The sequence below is a fragment of the Dermacentor albipictus genome, chromosome 4, assembly GCF_038994185.2.
Source record: "Dermacentor albipictus isolate Rhodes 1998 colony chromosome 4, USDA_Dalb.pri_finalv2, whole genome shotgun sequence".
In the NCBI taxonomy this organism is placed as follows: Eukaryota; Metazoa; Arthropoda; class Arachnida; order Ixodida; family Ixodidae; genus Dermacentor; species Dermacentor albipictus.
This window is the reverse complement of record NC_091824.1, coordinates 37,130,668-37,152,178: the sequence shown is the minus strand read 5'-3', so window position 1 is coordinate 37,152,178 and position 21,511 is coordinate 37,130,668. Positions and strand designations below refer to the sequence as shown.

General features: G+C 47.5%; 1 protein-coding gene across 2 annotated transcripts in view; it reads right to left on the bottom strand.

The window, feature by feature from the left end:
• LOC135916731 (neprilysin-1-like) overlaps nt 1-21,511 on the bottom strand; it is a 110,115-nt gene that overhangs the window by 76,774 nt on the left and 11,830 nt on the right. For both annotated transcript variants that reach the window (XM_065450181.2, XM_065450182.1), the window contains exons 5-7: nt 20,997-21,165; nt 6,143-6,256; nt 975-1,259 (exon numbers count right to left, since the gene is read on the bottom strand). In XM_065450181.2, the coding sequence (XP_065306253.1) occupies nt 975-1,259; nt 6,143-6,256; nt 20,997-21,165 (568 nt within the window). The remainder of the gene's footprint in view (nt 1-974; nt 1,260-6,142; nt 6,257-20,996; nt 21,166-21,511) is intronic.

Sequence of the window (21,511 nt, the reverse complement as noted above, 5' to 3'; positions counted from 1 at the left end):
CTTTTGAGGGCCTCGTTGATGGTAGTAGGCATTTCCATTCACAATCGCTCTTCATGAGGTTATTCGGCGAAGTCACGTGTAATCAGCGATAGCAAGATCACTACAACGTTTTCTGGCATTACGCTGTGCTTAGTCAATGGAGATATAGGTCTGCATTAACGATGTGTTCTAATTATTGACGCACAGAAACAGTAATGCGGCCAGGGTAGAATAGAAGAAGAAACCATCCTGATATCGCTTTAGTCAAAAAAGCGTAATGTCTACGTAACACAAGCTCCACTTAGTAAATGGGCTTTGTTACGCCTGTCTGTTGGACGAACCTGGCACGCGCATTCGGACTATGGGTTGTCGCAAACTCGAGTAGCAGCGCGTACGTGTCCGCCCTCGGAGACGCCCGTGTCTTTCCTGCAGCTGCCACCGCAGAAGCAGCAGTCTGGCAGCCGAACAAAGGAGAAATCGCAGCCGCGAGCTTTTTTCAGCCGCCCTTGCTGCAAGGTGTCGTTTGTTGCTGCTCCTGAGAATGCTTTCGAACGCGCCCGTTAGGTGGCCACCGGTGGCGCCTTTGTTAGCCTCTGTAGGCGGTGCACTACGCGTATAAGTGATCAGTTGCAATGCCACCTATGTGCTTCTCCACGAAGCTTGAATCGTCAGGACAATACTTGGACTACCTTATTGATCGCTTCGGCACTGCTGTCTGTCTTACGCAGCGGTGGGGTCCACATTTTCGTTGAATATACGCCATTGTAGCATCTGAATTTCGGTGGATCATCGCTTACCAGTCCTAATGTGAAATGATTTCTGAAAAGGCTTCCTCATATACCTGCTGCGGAGCAAAACAAATCCACCTAATATATGTAGACACCTCGCCGGAAGCACCGCAGGATATTTTATGACAAGCGCTCATAGCGTATTCGTTTCTGCCCGCCCGCAAGAAACCGCGTGCTGGCCAGCGAAGCCGTCACACGGCCACCGACCTCTGAACAGGTGGACGGCCCTGATGGCGAGCTCCAGCTTGGCGGCCACCCGGCGCACGCAGAAGTGGTCCAGCGCCTGCGAGTCGCTGGGCAGGTAGCGCCCGCTGGCGTACGGCGCCAGCTCGCGCACCAACCCCCACCAGAGGAGCCGGCGCACCGCCACCACGCCTCCGCTGACGCTCAGCAGGCGCGTGAGCAACGTCAGCGCCAGGGGGCGCGCGTAGACGCTGTCCTCGGCCGCCGCCGACGGCTGGGACCCACGGCGAATTGCGCGCAGCCACCGCTCTGCAGGACACATGAAATGATCGATGTCTTGGCGCATTTATGCTGGCTGCTCTTACTAAGCATCTAAAAGGCATAAAGAGGGCGTCAGCTGCACCATGAAATGCCCCGTAAAATCATAAATGTTTTAATTATTAACTGATTGACACAAAAGCCTCGTTACAGACAGATATGGAAGAATAAACAAATATGTATAGCAATGTGAAGTTTAACAAAACATGGTGCGCACAGCAATATTGAAGCTTTTTTTGTCCTGAATAGTGGCGATCAATGTAATCAGTTGGTTTCAATGCATTTGCCTGCTTTTGTTCCCTCTACCCTTCCCACTTCTCGGAGGATAAGAATCGAGGCATAAATCTGTGCCGCAAGACGGCACAGTGACATACAAGCATTAATCAAAACGGGATCGCAATGTAGACGGATATGTTAAAAGCTGTTCACTTAGAGTGCAATAAGTTGAAGTGGTAAATTTTATGAATATAGACAATCGGGGGATGTTGATTACAACGAGGCAGCCACTGCAAGCACCGAGGGCGCGGGTGGAAATCGCGGCCGCGGCGGCCTTATTTGTATTGGTCTGAAAGGTGAAAACGCCCGTGTACCGTACATATGGCACATGCGCACGTTAAAGAATACCGTGTGCTCGAAATTAATCCGGAGTTCTTCACTACGGCGCGCCTCAGAAAGATATCTTGGTTTTGGCACGTAATACCTCAGAATTTAATGAAAAATTTTTGGCAGTTTGGCCACATTAAGAGTATGTTTCATGGACGTTAACACTTGAAAGTAATGGAAATACCTCGTAAATATGAAACAAGGCCTGAATAAGGGCACATAAATTAGGTTGAATTACAGTTCAGTCAAGCGCCCTTACAACGAAGTGTTCACCACCTCCAAGATCCTTCGGTATACAAGTCAGTTCGCTGAGCATCGTACCGCTCGCAATAGATCATGCTAAGTACGTTCAACAAAAGAAAATTTATTGAACCTGGAATTTAAGACATATATAGCAAAGGAAGTACCTAATTTTCTTGTGAAAACCTCCTCTGATAGAATGTGCGACTGCGACAAACCTTACTGCCTTTTGTTGGTATTCGCGTCCTTTCCGCCCTTGATGGCTTTGAAGACGTCGTCGGTCGTCAGTTATGGTTGTATAGTCACGTCGTTTTCAACTGCGACGTATTCGTCAGCCGTTGCACCCACGTTACAACAAACAGCGTACGAATTTACCGATTTCTGGATCAGTGTAGCGGGACTACTTTTGACATCGGCAACGCTCGTCGTGAAATTTAGTGCTGCGGTCAGCAGTAATGCAGAGCGTACCTCGGTCACGTGACAGTGACGGCACACGGCGTTCGTTGTTAAAGGCGCCCTGAACTACTTTTTATCGAAGTGGACAAAGGCATTCGAAGTGAAAATAGGCTATTTGAGAAATACTTTGCCGCAGAAAAATACTTCAGTGCGTTCAGCAAAAGCGGAGTTATTGGCAATCATACACGGCCTCCGCTGTGCTCCCATTCCCTCTTCAATATCTTGCACTGCGAATGCTACGGCGCAGTGGGGCCTGCCCACAGCGCTTCGCCTTCTGAATGTCACCGTGGCGCGCAGTTCAAATTTCATTTTGGATGTTAACGTAGAGGCCACGACTTCCGCCTTTGGAGCCTACGACGCGCTAAACATAAGGCAAAAGCGGTTGTGCTCAGAGAGCCCGCTTAGTCATTGGACTCGTGGCCGCAACCCACAGCGGCCGCGGTATCTGCGCCATGTAGCCGACCGCAGCTTGATGTAAGCTATCGGCCAATAGCAGCCGCCTAAGGGAATGACAAAATAAAGCCTCTGATGACGAAATAAAGCGTCCAGAATAGATTGAGCACAGGGCCTTATGTTAAAAAGAGAGCGTTTGAGAGGAAGATGAATTCGCGATTCGCTTGCGAGCTGCATGCTCCGCGTACGACAGCAAAACTTGGTTGAGATGTTCACAGCAGCGTATGCTACCTGCGGATTATGTTATTTTACCAAGCCCGAGAGGCGGTTCAGGATCTCTTTAAGCAACAAATTACCCTTCGGGAACGCCTGAATAACTTCGTTGTACACGCAAATTCGTTGCAGTGGTCTCTGTTGTAGAGGCGTTCACAACAAGTATGAAAGATAGGCATTCGGCCGTGACAGGATCAATCCTTCGGTAAACAGGTCATTTTGCATTAGAAGCGTTTGTTGCAGAAGCGTTCGACTAGTTTGAGGAGCTTTAATGCGATAGCATTCGATAACTAGTACAACCCATTTCATCCTGGCGGGCGGCGTTTGGTATAAAAAATTGAGTTTTTGAAAAATGGAGTATAAAAATGGAGTATAAAAAATGGATTAAAAAATTAGGAGTTTCGCACAAAAGCCGAAGCGATGACTGCGATAGCAATGTTTAGCGTTGTGCCAGAACTTCTCGTACGGTGTTCTAATTCCGGTTCGCCAAATTTTAGGGCACTTTTAAAAGCTTTACTACGCCATGTACGGCCTGTAATGACATCGAACAGGCCCACTACGCTGCCCATAAAAAGTCACACAGTAAAATTACATCGTAGGTTCGAGAAATGACATGGTTCTGCACTTTTAATGCTTAATAGTCTCAGGAAATTTAAGATAAAGAGCGTACGCTGCAAATATTATGTGTCATGACATTTGTTTGTGGACTGCCATTCACAAAGTTCTGAGTAATAACTTAGTAAAGAACAGAAGACCGTGTGTGAGCAACTTTAGTGTTTGAATAGTGTAGGAATAAAACCTGCATATACGGAATGGATAAGCATATCGCATACGTATACCTAGATATACGCGAAGCCCCACGGTGACGCCAACGGTGACAACGACGACGAAATTTAGCTTTGAACGTACGTACAATTCCTATCACAGTGAACAAAGAAACTGGGAAAATTTAGTATTTTGTGAGGAATGGAACTTGCGCCTGCAACATGGTACTCGAGAAACTATCCTGGGTGTCATGCTAACAGCTGAAAATCGGCGCAGAATACGTGCAACAGTATGCCTCTCGCATAAGTAATAAGAATAAAAAAGATCTAGCATACCCAGGAAAAAATAAAAACGGCGATATATAAGGGGAAGGCGGTTTTATTCTAACCTTTAAAAGAGTTTGGTCACGACGAAGAATCGTGCCCGGATCTGCAGCACAGTAAGCGAGTAACTAGCTTGAATTAATTTTGGGTGCGTGTGCCATGCAAATTGTCCCGAATGAAAGCACTAATTAAATTTATACGTACTGCAGGTAAAGTTGTTCAATACCTGAGGGTTACTCGTACAACATATCGCAGGTTGATATTAGCTGTGGAATTAATTGAATAATTAGCCATGTACTTATGCACTTTGCGGCACATGTCCATGTTAGAAAATTTGTTGAGCATAAATGCTGCTCATAACCCTTTATTGGCGGGGGTTGCCTGTTCGGTATTGTCTACAAAGTTTATTCCTAAATGTATTCGGCGAAGGCTGAATGACAGGCTGCAAGCGTCATTTGCTGGTTTGAGCAGGCATACAGGACGAGCGAGAAAAAGTTTTGCAGGTGACGCAGTTTCTTTTGAAAGCGTTGGCAGAGGAGATAGACTGCTGCTGGATCATCGGCTGCAGTTGTTATAGACGGGATGTAAAGCAAATTAAATGTACAGCTGTGGTTCACATATGACGAGAGCTGTCCGTTCAAATTCTTAACGAAGGCATAGGTGGCTTCAGATGAAGCCAACTTCCAGTTTTCTGCCTGGTGTTTTCAGCATATAACTCAAAAACCTTCCACAAAATATTGCTTTACTGTCATTTGTCATACTTATTCTCGATGTGTGGTGCACATTTAGATAAGAAGTAAACGTTCCTTCTTGTATGTTTACTTGGCGTAATAAATGGTTAACACGAGTTTCGAGAAATACGTCCTTTAATTCTATATCGAAATGCATCGATGTAGCAGTTTGAAATCCACACGGTGGGAAAATGAAGTCTGCAAATAATTGGCGAGGTGGGCACCGTCAGTATTTTTTGTCTTTGTTTTTGGTTCTGGCAAATTTACTGAAGCTGACAGGGGCCCATAAAGACCTTGTAGCCACTGCAGGGGGCCTATAGTGAAAAAGATCCATCACCACGACTGATTGGCTTATGCTATGTGGCTTTCTATTACATTTTTAGACGATGGCTATCTCTACGTATTTTCTGCATGCCGAAGTGTCATTTAACACAATTTCCGTGTTCATACGTGATCTAGAAGTCCCCTTACCGACGGCTTCTTTCTAGAAGTGCTTACAAGGTACTCAGGTCCGACATGCGCTAAATCCTTCTGAAGTCGGCTAAGAAGTTCTTGTCTTCGAAAATTAGCCCCGAGACCCATACGCACAGCGGCAGAAAAATATTGCCGCTCACGCACGCGCATTTTTCAGCACATGCGGACGCGCCTAACTACTGGTACGTGCGTCAAAGAACTTGACTCACCAATGTTTAGGTTATTTTGAGTTGAGCTTTTTTTTAAGTTTTAAGCGCCAGAAAGGCGCGAAAGAATGCAAAACGAAGTGCTTACTACGTGCTCATACGCCGTCTATACACATACCAGCTTTATTAGGTGACACTGCCTAAATAATAATTTACAGATGATCCATTGTCACTTTTATCTGGCTGCAGCACAAATTTACGGTTTTCGCGTAGCACAACGGAGCAGTCGTTCTGCAACCGAACGGAAAAGTGATAAGAATGGTTTGCAACGCCTTTTTTTTTGGATACCACATGCACAGCCGTTTTATAGGTCTCGAATTATATCCACAGACGACATAGTGGGACATAGTGTAATAGTGAAGCGGACTGTACCGCGGTCTTCTGGCAGTGACACATTGGCAGGAACTTACCTGAGCTCACGGAGTTCTTGGAGTAGTTGCCCATGTCCTTTATTTTGGTCCAGAACGCGATGATCTGCTTGCTTTCCTCCAGCGACTTGTTCACTTGAGCGAGGAATACCGCGACTACAAAGGAAGAGCACAAGAAGAAAAAAACTCAGTGCCCTTCAACTCTGTGAAGAAGGATGACCAGCGAAGCTGTGCATGTGAGTTCCTTAACGGCGAACTGCACCTTAGGCGTGAGTCGACCCGGTATTGCACTATCTTCGGTATCGGCCCACTTATGGGGAGTTTTGTGTTTACACACGCACACAGTCCTCGGGGAACTAGCCTTAACAGCTTCGCTGTGAGATTGGTTGCGTATATGTGTATCATTAATTAATTAATTCATTCATTAGTGCCCACCACGAACGTGGGAAGTGTGGCACGAGCGCCTTCACGCGGTAGCGCTGAGGGGCGCTACCGCGCGAAGGCGCTGTGGAAGACGCTGGAGCTGATCCTGATGATGATAGTTTTGTGTCTACACACGGGCCCGATTCTGCGTTTCCGTGGTCCCTTTTACAGCTGCGGTGTGAAAAAAAAGGAAGAGCACTGGCAACTTCACCCGAAGGCGAAACGTTGCAAGTCGTCAAATGGCGTTCTAACTCCACGTAGAGGCGAGATGGCAGGACGCAGCACCCGACACTGTTCCGACACTGTTCGTGTCCCTGCGCAACACGAACAGCGTCCCCGCATGTACCAGGCAATTCCCAACGCTGGTGCGATGGGAAATGCCGGCAGCCGTGTTACAAGCGTCACAAGTGCCTCGATGGCGCACGAGATGAAAGCGACGGAAGATCGTCGGCGTTTGTCGTCACCGCCCCAATGAAAAGATGAGAAATTTAACTTCACGTTTATTGCCCGTTCCGCTCACACCAGTGTATGCGTCGGGGTTTGGTATGCACACAGCTCCAGCAGGAAGGCCAATGTGAATGCGCGCCACGCTCGTGCCAGCAGTGGAAGCCACAAAGCAACCCTCGCTCCGGCCGAGCCTTTGGGCGCAGCTTGAGGGTATACGTCTACTTCGTGGTTTTTGGAGCCAAGTGCACTTCGCGTCTCTGGAGGACTCCTAATCCTCCCCGCACGTGCCGCGCATGCGTCGTCGATAGCAGTACAGCACGACATCTAAGGCCGTCGCTCTGTCATACTGAGAAATCAAATTAAACTAAAAAAGACAGGGATGGACATGAGAAGTTTGCGACACTTGTTATTAGGTCCGCCCATGTCTTCTTAGCGCTATTTGCCATGCCAGCACGAGGTCCATGACAATGGCGATGTCCTAAATGCGCCTCAATCGTTCTTATAATTCCTATTGCAATAGAAGAAGAATAGCTTCAATGAAACCTTTTCTATTTTACTGCAGGCGGTTTCTCAAGTATCGTTGCAACTACTTGAGCCTGATACAAAAACAAAACCAGCATGTGTAGTCGACTATGCAGAAAAGGAAGTGTGTTTCATAGTGTTTTGAATGCGCTCGACGGCTCATTTTACGTATTCAGATTAAAGAAACTTTTATTTATAAAATATTATTAAGAATGTTAGTTGTCTATGAAGTAAAGTTTTTTTATAGACGCCACACATGCTTCGTGCTTGGTAGGTGCGTGATTCAATCGAAAACCTTTGTCATTGATCAGCATTGTTGTCTCTTTACAACAGACACTTTGCATAAGGTTTGCTGCAGGAACGACTGGATAGAACACAAGTGCAATTGTCTACGGAAGTTGCACGCATGACAATCCAGCCATTGAGTGCTTGGTACTAGAGAGATGTATCTAAACTTCACCCTTCGGGCTTGAAGCAGCCTCGTCTCTTTGTAAGTTGACCATTTTGAACAAAAGATAGATTTATAGATGCAATAATTAGCAATGTTGGTCCATATCCGAGGAGACATATTGTTTTCAGGCGTTTATAAAGAAATATTATGACGCAGAACTTTAGAAAAATTATGCGTCATAAACAGCGCCGGAAAGAACGTCTCAAACCACAAGCACGAAGACAAGAAAAAGTCCATGTGCTAGCCATCGTTGCCATATGCCAACTAACCAAAGCAGTGCCAGAGCTTCCTCTCTTGCAGTTGTTCTTAAAAAAAATGTGCCTTTCTGGTCCTTTGTTTGATAACGCAAAAAATGATCAGCAGACAAGCTGTAGCACGAGAAGTCGCGAAGTTGCGGTAGAGACAGGCGACACATGGCGTGCAGGAAAAAAGAAATCATGCAGCTCCTACGCACTCTGGAAATCGGCGTAATTGTTTTTTCCCACTCTCGCGCTCAACTTATTTACCTCTTTGCTACCGCGAATGAACGCTTCAGTTGTCATGAAGCACTATTTGCCACGAGCATATAGTGAAGAAAGTTCAGTGGGTTTACGGGCCAAACAAAGTACTGATAGTGATGACGCCTTGGCTCTGGGACAGCGGAATAATTTTGCCCACCTAGGGTTCTTTAACACGTACCCACGTAAAAGTACACGACAGGCACGTATTGAGGGGGGGGGGGGCGGGAGGAGCCCGAAAGACTCTCACTGCATATACGCAGTGCAGCGCTGCAGCGGTGAGGGAACAGCATCAATGGTGCAAATTAATCCTGATCTGAGTTTTAGACGCATTGACATGTTTCTAACCTTCGATGAGCTTCTGAATGGTCTCGAAGGGCTCACTTCCAGGAGCAAAGGTGTAAAATGTAATTATGAGTGATTTATATCTCCCGCGCCGACTGGTAGTTTCTTTTGTGCCCACCAGGTGCCGTCACAAACACGTTCACGGTAAACTTTAGTTCACGGTAGTGTTCCTGTATACGTTCCCGCAGAGACCAGAGTCGCGCATAACTTTTCAGGCGCCGCTCGCATCACTATTCGCCGAGCATTATCACGTGGCGCAAAATTGACATCACATGTTAACCTGCGCCGATGCGAAGCCAACTTCACAGGCGCGATGCCTCGTCGTTTCCATTAGTGCTATCGACATTGCAGTCAAGCGGACAGTCGAGTGAATTCATCAGCTCCGGGCTGTAGGCACGTTATTCGACGATGTTAAGTCAAGGACCTTGGTGAAGTGATACGAAGCACATCATATTGACGCCGGTATTCCAGTATGACGGGCGCAGTGCACCAAACAGCACGAGCCGCACGGAAGGTGGCGAAGCATATTACGCGGTGCCGCGCTGTCGGGGAGACGTGCGCCGGCGACTAGTGTGGCCACGGCGTATCAGCCTAGACCGGCCGTCCCCAAAAGGGATAATGATAGGCGAGAGGCGTTCGCCTTGTTTACATTGAAGCAACGTTTATCTCGAGTAACAGCCCTGTTAACGCTGACATGCGCGCGGGTGGCATGAGACGTTGTTCATTTGTACGATTTTTGCTGTATATGTGCAGCACGACAATACGCCAAGAATGTTAACTTACCAACTCATCCAATTCGCTGTCTTGCTTGTACGATTGTTCTGATTATGAGGCTCTAGATCAGTGTTTTCAAAACAGAGTACATATTAGCGGATACAATTCGCCGGCTGCACCCTGGAGTTTCCCTCCTGTTCTTTTTAATTTTTTTGTCGGTGCTCTGATTTTTCATGTAACGTTGATTGATGGGCTAGTGTTCATCGTTTTGTAGTAACCGAAAACCTCGCGCGCTCCCGACAGCTGGGATAGATTCAGCATTTACCGCCCGCAATACCTTGCTTGTTCGAGCGGCCTTTAATTGTCGACGTGTGGAACGTAAAATTATTCCTGTATTTTGAAGAAGAGCTGTGTTATTGCAAATTGACCCGAGTAGTGCGAAGACGTGGTTAGTACAATAAAAATAACCTGTTGTCGCTCTTAATATATCGGTTTACCTTTCTAGTTGCATTGAATCCTGCCCCCCAAGGCTCCAAGAACCAGCACTTTTGCCCTTCTGCCTGCAGCCATTGGTCAGCCATTTCCTTGTATGAAATAAATTTGATCTAGACGCTCGTCCATCTTTAATCTTTTTTCCACTTGAAGATTTGCTGCTACGACGCAGCTGCAGCTGGTAAGTCTGCGGTATGAATGAATCGTAAAAATAAGCTTTGCCTAAAATGTGCGCATGTGAACACTTGAAATGTGTTTAAATCTACGTGTCGGCACCGCATATATCGAAAACGTGTAGCTGCTGTGAACGACGGTTAGTGATAAATGACGCTCTGTTAACGGTCCCTGACATAACTGCAGACACGTTAGTTCTCTTCACAACGATCATTAACCGGCTGGTTTCCACCTCACATGCGTGAGATTTTCTTTATAAACACCCTTTAAAACATTTCTTGCCTTCCGGCCTCGGTGAGAAAACTTCATAGGCATGTTGGAAAACATTGCACAGCTTATTGTTGCAAGGTACAGCACGTTTGCACGCGCATTTTTGAGCTTTTCGATCCGCGGGCATAGTCAAGATTTTATTTCGGGGGATCCAGGGGGATCCTACGCCCTATATGTACGATCATGCGTGTGCTTGTATACAGACCACAGGGTCGATGAAAAAAAAACACAGTTTCTTCGTAATTAACTTGCATAAACGGAAACTGACGAGTGGACTAGAAAATCCCCAACGCGTATTTTGTACTGTTGTCTTTAATTTCAGCTTACACTTACACGCGAAGTATACTTTTGGTCACGGGTGTACATACAAAGTTTCAGAGTGTTGGAACCCTGCCCCATTCCGGGCGCGCCAATGGTTCGAGCATAGCCTACATTAAAAAGTGTCGCCTTGTTCAGCGCTCACGAACTATTGGCTCGCGACCAGCTAACAAAAAAGAAGGAAGCAAGTGGGACACTACGCGGCATTTGCTTTCCGCGCGCGCGAGGAGTGGCTTCACTGCATAGCTGGGGCATACTGGCGGATCTATGCGCAACTCTTCTACCTTCGGGAGCACATACAGGAACCCTAGTTCATGGTAAAGTCGCTTATTCGCGGTTGCTTTGGGCGAGTTTCTGATGGAATCCTCGACAAATCGCACCGAGGCGCCCCGACGCGAGGATCATTGCGTAGGCGCCAACTAGGGTTGTCTCGGGGTTTCCCGGAGGGGGCTTTATGCGCTTTAGAAATAAATGCTCAATTCTCATTTTCTCCTAATTATAATGCATAACACCGGGTTCGTAGCCGGTTTCACTGGTGTCTTTGGTGACAAAAACGAGGTACTTTCAATGTTGATGGAATTAAGGGAGGGGTATTGGTAACGTATAGGCGAAGTACAAAGTATAGGCTAATTACTACTTTTGCCTTAACTTACGTGTTTAAGCGCTCCGAAGCATTATGGGTGCGTTTTACAAATGGTCCAGAATTTGGCTAGAGAACTGTAATTGCCGCCAAGATTGAAATCGGTTAAATTATGGGGGAATGTTATGGTGAATAAGCACGTGAAGGTAAATGTGTTGTTAATTTATAGCCTCTTTAAAAACAGCTTCAACATTTAAGTGCTTCAAAGCGTAAGTCGGATGTTATTGGCAGTTTCCATGTGGATAATTGAGCATCAATCCAAGCTTGCATTCAGTGGAAATGGGGGCCATATTCGGCGTGATGTGAGAAAAAAGCTTGAGGTTTCTGGCATAATTTGAATTACTGAAAATAGTTATAAATAATCGTTCTCTGCCGATTTCCCATCCGCTCCACGAGGCAAGCTAGCTTTCCCGAACGAACTTTGCGAACTAAATAAAAAGATCTTCTTTTGTACTTACTGCAAATAATGGCGGAAAATGCGCAAGCATTGTTCAGAATGCGTAGGTCGATTGTGGCCTTTCCGGTAAATTACGTAAAGAAGCCCTCCGGAGCGTTCAAAGTCTGTTTTAATAACGGCGTGAAATCTGGCACGCTGTCTTTGTACAACTGTAACTGCCACGCACACGCGATTACTTGAAAAGGAAAATTATAGAGAACCTGAATGCGGAATTCAATATGTGTGCACGAATTGTATAGCCTTTGTAAGAAATGCCTCCAAGTTATATGATATACAGCTGATACGGTGGGTATCTGCTATATTCCAATTCCAAAGAGAATTATTCGTCGCACCGTGTTGATATTTGTTGATAATTGGGGGCGTGCTATATGAGATGTGAGGCCATCCCTCGCCGTCGCTGTAGCACAAGTAGTAAGTATTAGGGCAACGCACGTGTAATGCGAAGATTGTGGGGCTGGTAGCGATCGGTGACGATCGGTGATCGGTAGCGATCGGTTATCCATTTTCCAGTTTTATTTCATCGTGTCTTCAATATTTTCTACATTTTCAATTTCAACCAGACGTAATTACCCTTATCCTTTCCTTGACTTCATTCCTTGCTGTCGTTATATGGTCGTGATTAAAAAAAATGATGCTGTTCCATTCAACGTGAAATCTGTAGGAAGTGCGGAGTAGTGATTCCCAATGTTTCCATTGAATTATTGCTGTTATTACCTTGCGTTTATCTTCTGTTGATTTGTGTATTGGTTTTGTTTTTATACTATCGTAAGTATTTTTGCGTTTAGCTCTTCCATTTGTGTTTTGCTTTTCTTTTTCTGTGTTTAGGTTTTCTTTTGCTTTGTCTTGCTTTTATTTATCTGTTCTTTTCTTATGTTTAGGCATTGTTTCTTTTCCTTTGTTACTTGAGGTTGACTTTAGATCTGATTTTTTTTTGTAACTTTAGTGCATTTGGAACTTTCTGCCCAGGTGACGCCCAGGGACTCGAAGAAGGCACGGTGATGTTTTTATCTAGCATTTTGTTCAGTTAACTATGAATTACTCGACGTTCCGACGCAGAAACTCGATACGGTCGTCGGTGAATAGGTGTAGCATCGCCAGTAAGAATCTGATGCTTGACCGCGAGCGTCTGGCCTAAAGGGCGATCGTCGAAGTCGAAAATGTCTCGGTAGGACGATAATACTTGGCAAAGGTCTTCAGTTTGCACGGAGGACAGGTCCGTCGCAACCATTTTCTTTATGTTGGCATCGGCGCCCGAGGCTGGCACGGAGGGCCTGCTGAGCTCGCAAGAACCATCGGTCGATAACGCTGCCACGTGATGGTCGCCGAGACAATCAATGGCGGCAAGGCAAATACCTTGCGGTAGAATTTGCTTTGCCAATCCAAAGTTAAAGATAAGCATTAAAGTGTGGTTCGCAGTAATAGTAAGTATACTGTGAGGCACGGTAACGCCATACTGTAGTGGAATGTCGGGCAGAGGAGTGACGAGGTACTCGTCATCAGGGACTGGTGGGGAAGACAAGAGTTCAATAAAGGCTATTGATTTTGGCGGCAGGCGAATAAAGCCGGTGGGGCATAAGCGGCACTGGGGCGCGTCAGAAGGTTTTGCCAGAATCGGTAACTCAAGGCGAAGGGTAGTGGCAGAGCAGGCAATAAGAGAGAATGCGCGGAGAGAAAATCGAGGCCGAGAATTAGGTCGTGAGGGCAATGAGCAATCACGGTGAAGAGGACAGGAGTGTGGCGGCCGGCGATGCTAACACGTGCCGTACACATGCCGATGATAGGCACAGTACCGCCATCCGCAACGCGGACGACGCGTGCCGACGCTGGGGTGAGGAGCTTGTTCAGTCGTCGTCGGAAGTCAGCACTCATAATAGAAAGATGTGCTCCTGTATCGATGAGTGCCGTGACAGGATAGCTGTCAACGTCAACGTCAAGAAGGTTTTGGTTCGTAGGTAACGTGAGCAGAGGATTTGAGGGCAGAGTGGACAACGCAGCTTCACCTCCAGAAGCTGCAGTGCCTAGCGTTCCGGCGGGATCCGGGAGGCGGTAGGCGGCGAAGAGAAGCGATTGGGTTGGGGCGAACGAGACTGATGGCGTCGAGGTGATGGCGAGCGGCTGTAGCGAATGTTCGGAGCAGGATCATTAGCGGCAGTGGTTTCATGGCGGGTAGTATAGGGAACAGAAGGTCCAAAGGTACGGGAATAAGCGGCGGCGTATGTTCGAGGAGGTGTTGGCCATAGGTTGATGCAGTGACGAGCGATGTGGCCGATGCGACAGCAGTGGAAGCAGATCGGCCTGTCATGAGGGGTACGCCATTCGGACGGGTTGCGGCGAGATGTGGCAGAAAAAGACTGCCGGGGACGAGGAGGGTCGCTAGAGAACTGGGGAATGCTGGGTTGAGACGTTGAACACACGGAGTTCAGACCCATGTTCTCGAATTCCTGTCTGATGACAGCCTGAATCATCGCAATCGTGGTTGCTGGTGGGTCGGGAGGCGTCGCTGAGAAAGCTGGCGAACAGGCGGCCTCGAGTTCGCGGCGAACAATACGGGTTACATCGTCACATGTGGTAGTCCGACGCGGTCGACCCTCACATGTCGACGTAGCAGCAGTGTTGGGTAGCCGCGTGATGTAATGTGCGATACGGCGGCTCTTAGCCTGTTCAAGGCGACGGCATTCTTCTATGATGGCGTCGACAGTCGAGACGTTGCCGAAAACAAGCAAAATGAAAGCGTCGTCCGCCATGCCTTTCAGCACATGCACCACTTTATGTGCTTCAGACATAGCATGGTCAGCTTTGCGGCATAGAGCCAAGACGTCGAGGGTATATGAAACGTATGGCTCTGTAGGTGTCTGAACACGAGATGCAAGAGCCTTTCTCGCGACAACCTCGCCCAGTGGGGTCTCCGAACAGTTCCCGTAGCTTTTCTTTGGAACTGTCCCAACTGGTTATCTCGTCGTCATGCATTTGGTGCCACACGCGTGGGGTGCCGCCAAGATAAAAGATGACATTGGCGAGTATAGTGGTTGGGTCCCACCTGATATTAGCGCTGGCATGTTCATAGAGCTTGATCCATTCATCAACACCCTGTCCCTCCAAGCCATAGAACACACCGGGGGGTCGCGATGTTGGGCAACAATGACGATTGGAGCAGTCGGACAAGCCGAAGCCATTGCAGAGGCAGGCTCGTCACCGGGTGGCGTGGTGACAAGCTCGATGTACCGACCACTCCGGAGTTCCGTGGCGAGGACGGGGATCGCTCACTTCTACCACCATTTTACGTGTAGAAAGACACAGACGGAAGAAACTATTTAGGGGCTACTTACACTGGAGCCAGAACGCCAGGCCGACATTTGCTCGCGCCAAGGGCACAGACCCACTTCGTCGTTCTCGCGGCGGCTCTTCTTTTGAGTATCTCGCGATAATATAGCAATACTATGTACATTACTAGATGTGTACATTTATTTACATTTAGCTTTTCATTGGCAAGCGTTCCTGAGCTCTAACCGCAGGATTCGCTTTCTTTCGCTGTTGTTGAGCCTTGACTGGTGCCTGACTTAGCTGGGGATTTTCTTCTCTCCATTAAAGTTTCGCTTCTGTTTCACGTTGTCGCACAGACGGATCAGTCCTCTGGCGTTGCTGTCTTTAGCGAGTAAGCGCCCGCTGTCACTCGATCCGTGCCAACTGTCCGGCGTCCATGGCGGGAAATACCGACGCCTCCGAAAAATTGAAGGCCCTGTGCACTACCAGATGTCACGTGGGCAACGTCACATCCGGTATGCGGTCGCATCCGGTGTGCGCGCGCGAGAGAGCGAACCAACCAAACACCGTAGTCGGCGCAGCATTGCCTGCACTGGACAAGCAGCAACCAACCCGACGTTGCATGTATAGTTCTGGCGTGGTTTTTTAGGAGTTCGTGTAGCAGAAAAGCCGGTGTCTTCGGCGTCCGTTAGCCGTGAGCCGTGAGATATTCTACCGTTAGCCGTGAGTGAAAAATCCCGGAAGGCAATTCATAAATAAAAACAACTTGCAAGATGGGCAGGGTAGGAATCGAACCAGGGTCTCCGGAGTGTGAGACGGAGACGCTACTACTCAGCCATGAGTTTGATGGTGCAATGCAGGACAAAAGCGCCTCCTCTAGTGAATGCGGTGTTGCCTTAGAAACGTGCCGTTGAAAGTTATACTGCGGTGTATATCAGTAATTATGAGCGGGTAAATTACAGAAGTCGCAGTTAAACGAGTAGCGAAGTACGTTTCCGCTACATTTCTTCTGCGCTTGGCGCACACGCAGAGCCATCTTGGAGCAAACACAGAAGACCCCCTTCTCGCAATGTATGGCGCTGCCCCGACAGGTGATGCGCCATTCGTCCGCTTCTCCCCTTCGTCTCGTTTGAGCACAATGCGGCCGACTGAAGAGCACGCCAAGCGAATGAGTGGGCGGTGGGAACGGGGTGCGATAACGCTATCGCGTTCCACTCGTGAAGGCGAAGCTTAAGCGTCCTCCAATTTTTGTGTTTCTGTACTGGCTGTGCGTTCCTGCGCATTGTCAACGCATGTGGTGGTGCTTAAGCCGTGAATTGCAGCTATCAGCATGCCATACAAGTGCTGCGTGCCGAAATGCCGGGGAAACTACGACGAAGACTCGAAAATTCAAGTCTTCTCATTTCCGAAGGATGACGCCCAGCGAAACAAGTGGCTGCGTGCCATACCCACGCGAGGACTACTAAGTTACAGCTTCTTCAAGGGTAAGGATTGCTTTAATTAGCTCCTTGTGTACCTTCATGCGCGCTTTTACGGTTCATTGTCAGTGCAAACACATTGAGCGTTAGGCCCACAATCCATTGCATCGCTGAGAGGGACGAGGCATTGGAGGGACTCTTAGAATGTTTCCTACAGCTGATCGACGACAACTGTCGCATTGATATTTCGCACAGAGGTGGCGTAAAGCAGGCAGAGTTGGCTTTTACTAGCTTTATGTCGTATATTTGCCAAATTGTTTGAAATTAATAATCAAATATGAAGGATGTCTTGCAAAGAGAAGGTCTCTAAGTAACGCCAGCTCTTGCCGTTGAGTGCAGTCAAGAGCTCTCAACGTTTCGCTTAGTCTGCTCTTGTTCTGCGGTTGGGAAGAAATAGTACTGCGACTCGAGCTGTAGAGAAGTTACTTTTCAGTCACACATCGCCGTAGACGGTACCATCTGTTATATATTCTGTCATGCAAGTACGCGGTCAATTTGGCGTAATAAAAAGGCCGGCCACTAAATACTACGTTCTGTGCGATGATCCGCGCGAGCATAAACCAGCTAGTAATACCAGCGGATTTGAGCGTCCCAACAGTTCCTGCTAGCGGGAGGAAAAGTAAATTGGTCACGGAAGCGGATTCACAGCTTTATTTCTTGAAACCAGACAGATATGGTTATGGATATGGTTTCTTGATTTACGCAGTTGGTGACTCTAAGCTTCGTTGGCGATGCTTTCGGCTCTCTTCATTTGATCAATTCGGTGTTAAGTTGAGCAGTCGTAACATTTAGATTCGCTCTCATAGTTCATTTGCTTAATATGCTTGCTGTACGTTCTTACATGCTCTTCAGCCGCTGTGATTCTCGCGGAATGATCTTGCCGAACTTAACGACAAGAATAATTGTGAAATAGAAGCATGCCTTTTCGATCTTTTAGCACGCGCTAACTGAGGAGCACATGTGTTTTCTGTTAAAAGTGTTCGTTTAGCCTGTGCTTGCATCTCGAAAGAATCTAATCTGACAGTACTAGAAAAACTACCTTGAGCACATATACATGATATGAGTACTATCCTTTCGGAGACACTAAGACATCGCTTTGTGATAAAGTCCCCTGTTTTCGTTTTTGCAGCTCTGTGCGCTGCACTTCCATGAGAGCTTTCTCATAAAGAAGTCTGTCTATAATAACGAAAAGACTGGAAAGGTTACAGGTTATCGAGACCCCTTTGCTGGTACTACGACTGGGCCCTAGTGCAGTGGCTTCAATATTCAAGGACTGTACATCTTACTTGTTCACAGCACAGTGTTCCAAAAACAAGAGAGGAGCCACAACATCGGCTGCAGTGACCGGAGTCGTTCTCCGTCCTACCGGCGCTCTACATCACCACTTCGCCCCACTTCACATCTTCCTGACCAGCACTCCGAAAACTGACCCGCTGCGGTACCTTAGCTGCTATGGTGTTGCGCTGATGCGCGACGTCGCGGCGTCAAATAGCGGCCGCGGCGGCCTCATTGCTATGGGGGCGAAATGCAAAAAACGCCCGTGTCGTGTGCATTGGGGGCACGTTAAATGTCCCGTCATGGACAAAATTAGTCCCCCACTACGGCGTGCCTCATAATGAAATTGTGGTTTAGATCTTTAATGCCCCAGAATTCTATTCTCGGAGAACTAAAATGCAGCTTTTAGAGGGAAAAATGCTTCCTATCGGTCATCACGAATTCCTCCTGTTCGCTCGGCCAACATGTTTTATGCAGATGTTGAAGATGTTGCCGTGACAGATCTCGTCGATACCGGTGCCGCCGTTTCTGTTCTTCGTAGTGATCTGCGTTCGCGACTCCGGAAAGTAAAAAACGCCTCATCTGGGACCTGTTTTGCGCGGAGCTAATAAGGTGTTCATTCACCCCGACGGACAGTGTACTGCTCGTGTTTTCATCGACGGCATTCGCAACCACATTGCGTTACTTGTTCTTCCGATCCCTGAAATTATCCTGGGCTGGGACTTCCTAGGACCTGCTTCGGCCGTTATTTCATGTGGAGATAAAGGGGTATATATATATATATATATATATATATATATATATATATATATATATATATGCTTCGCCGTACCCTACTGTTCACGAGCATACAGGCTGTCTCAAAAGGTGCTCGCACGAGCATTGCCAACGGCCATTTCGTAGATTTCGCGTATAGCGCAAAAAAAAAAGAAAGCTGGCTCTCCCGTAATTGAGAGTAGATGTAAGCAGGAAATGGCTACCGGCAAAGCACATTGGTTAGAGATGATACTAGCCACAATGTTAAAATGGGTGTAGTGCATGTTCGCAACGGCACACCTCACCACACTGCGCCACATCATACTGTGCACTATACTCCGTTCCCTACATAGCAGTCGACGCTGTGGAAGCTATGCAAGAAGTTCTGCCAAGAAAACGTATCACTCCTCACGTTCCGTCCATGCTTCGCTGGGCGTTCCGTACATGATTCGCTGCACGCCAACATCGTTCCCTCGTGCGAGCTTGCACGTGAGGCTCCTCGCGACTGGTTGCAAACAAAAAGAAAAACCCCAAAAGAACACCCAAAATTTTAATGATCTGAAACAACGCATTAGCAGCCGTATGACACAGTGTGTTTGTTTCTAAGGATTGAAACTTGTTTCATTCAATACTGTTCCCATATAAAAGACAGTTGCCCACAATTGCGGTCAAAACCCATAGAGCTATATGCAAGTGCGAACGAAGCCACAGCAAGAAGTTTCTGTAGCCTCCACAACGTCGACTGCTATGTATGGAACGGAGTATAGCTTAAGTTCCCTCACCCAATCTGCTCTTTTCTTATCCCTTAATTGGGTGAGGGAACAAACGCGAGTTAATGACATCTTAGTTGAAATCAAGAAAAAGAAATGGGCATGGGCAGGACATGTAATGAGGAGGGAAGATAACCGATGGTCATTAAGGGTTACGAACTGGATTCCAAGGGAAGGGAAGCGTAGCAGGGGGTGGCAGAAAGTTAGGTGGGCGGATGAGATTAAGAAGTTTGCAGGGACGGCATGGCCACAATTAGTACATGACCGGGGTTGTTGGAGAAATATGGGAGAGGCCTTTACCCTGCAGTGGGCGTAACCAAGCTGATGATGATGATGATGATGATGATGATGATGATAGCTTAAGTGGGCGCAATAGTTTCATGTCACAGACAGAACCACATTGCAAACCTCGTTGCGGTCTAATAGCCATCATCGGTGCGCCGGACACGCCGCGGACCTCACGGACCGCTGGCGTCGAAAAGAGCACAGGCAACTCTCTCTTAGCACCGAAAGATGACAATCGAGTGTGTAGTGCCCTGTATATCTTCCTTCTGATTATCGCCCCCCACCTCCCATTGGATATGACAAATGAAACTTCAGCAAAACAAGTTACAGCTTGAGTGACATTAGGCAGTTTTAGCAGAACGCTTCCTTCGCCCCGCTCCGCTAAGCCAGCGAGCGGGAGCGCAAGTGCATGCGCAAGCGCTAAACGCTCAGCCACGAGCGCGTGAGCGGACGGGCGCCTCCGCTCCGCTAAAGAGCTCGCCGAGCGGAGCGCGCAAGCGCGGCGAGCGAGACCAATGAAAGTACAAAATGGCTGCCGCGACTCCCGCGGTGGGGTGGCTAGCTTAGCCGCGGATTGGCTGATCTGCTCGGAAAACGCTTTGCACCTTTGACAGATTGCCTAACGGAACGAGATGAGAGTGAAAACTAGGCGCCAGAAGCCCGGCTGGGAATACGACGATCTGTTGACGAGTAGATAAGTGACACATCAAGCGTCTTCGACTAAGAGCAGCCTCGCAGCCTTCATGTGGTAATCCACCCACCGCGCAAAAAATAATAAATAGAAATAAATCAATAAAAACGGTAAATACCACCAATATTTGTTTTGAAAATTGCAACATTAAAAAAATTTCGCTGCATGGCACTAGTCAACTCGAATATGCTATATGCTTTTGGCTGTTGTTTTATCTTGCACCACCAGGTGGCCCAGCATGTGACTGCACGCCCACCGAACGCGTGTACACTCGGCTAAAATAGATTGTTTTTCTGTTCATCCGCTGGGGCGGAGCGGGTCTACGAGAGCAGAGCGGGCAGCAGAAAACATTCTGCTAAAACCATCTATTGTGAACAAGCATTTGGAAGAACTCGGAAGCAATATTTTCGAAACTAGTTTTGGAAGTAACAGACTATGTAATCGGGTCTCGACGGTTGCAACGGGTGATCTCGTGTTATTGTCGCAACTTGCGCGGGTGTTCTCGTTTGAGTACCCAGATAACGTCTCTGGCTTTTGGCTCAAGGTCAGTTGAAGATCGCCAACAACGGGAGCTAAAAACAATTCTTCCTTAAAAAAAGAAATAAAATAACGTAAATGAGATTAACGCACCTTCGCTCTCCGTGAATATGACGTCCGCGCTGAGCTCAAGCACGGCGTCCTTCTCCAATGGCGGCGCCAGCACGGATATTCGTTCGCTGACGAAGCTCGATAGGTCGTTGTTTGCGATCATACTTTGCCGCGTCACCTGCCACGTGTTGTAATCGTCGCTGATGTCAAGCTGCAGGAGGAACAGCAAATGAGATATAGGTATGATGCCCTGTTGAGCGAGTGACCTGTAAGTATGGCATTATTAAAAAAAAAGCTGTAGTAGCAAAACAAGGCTAAAAAAAAGCATCACATGAACTCTACACTAATCGTTCAATGAAAAAAATTATTGATAGTTCTTAACTTCCGAAAGTTTCACACGGCCTACGAAAGAAACCGTGCAGCGGGGAGGGTGGAGGGGAGCAGGGTTAACATGACACCCACCTAAAGCTAAGTGCACGGGCATTTTCACTCAGCCTCCATCAGAATGAAGCTGCCGTTGTCTGGAATTAAATTAAAGACTTCGTGCTAAGCAGAGC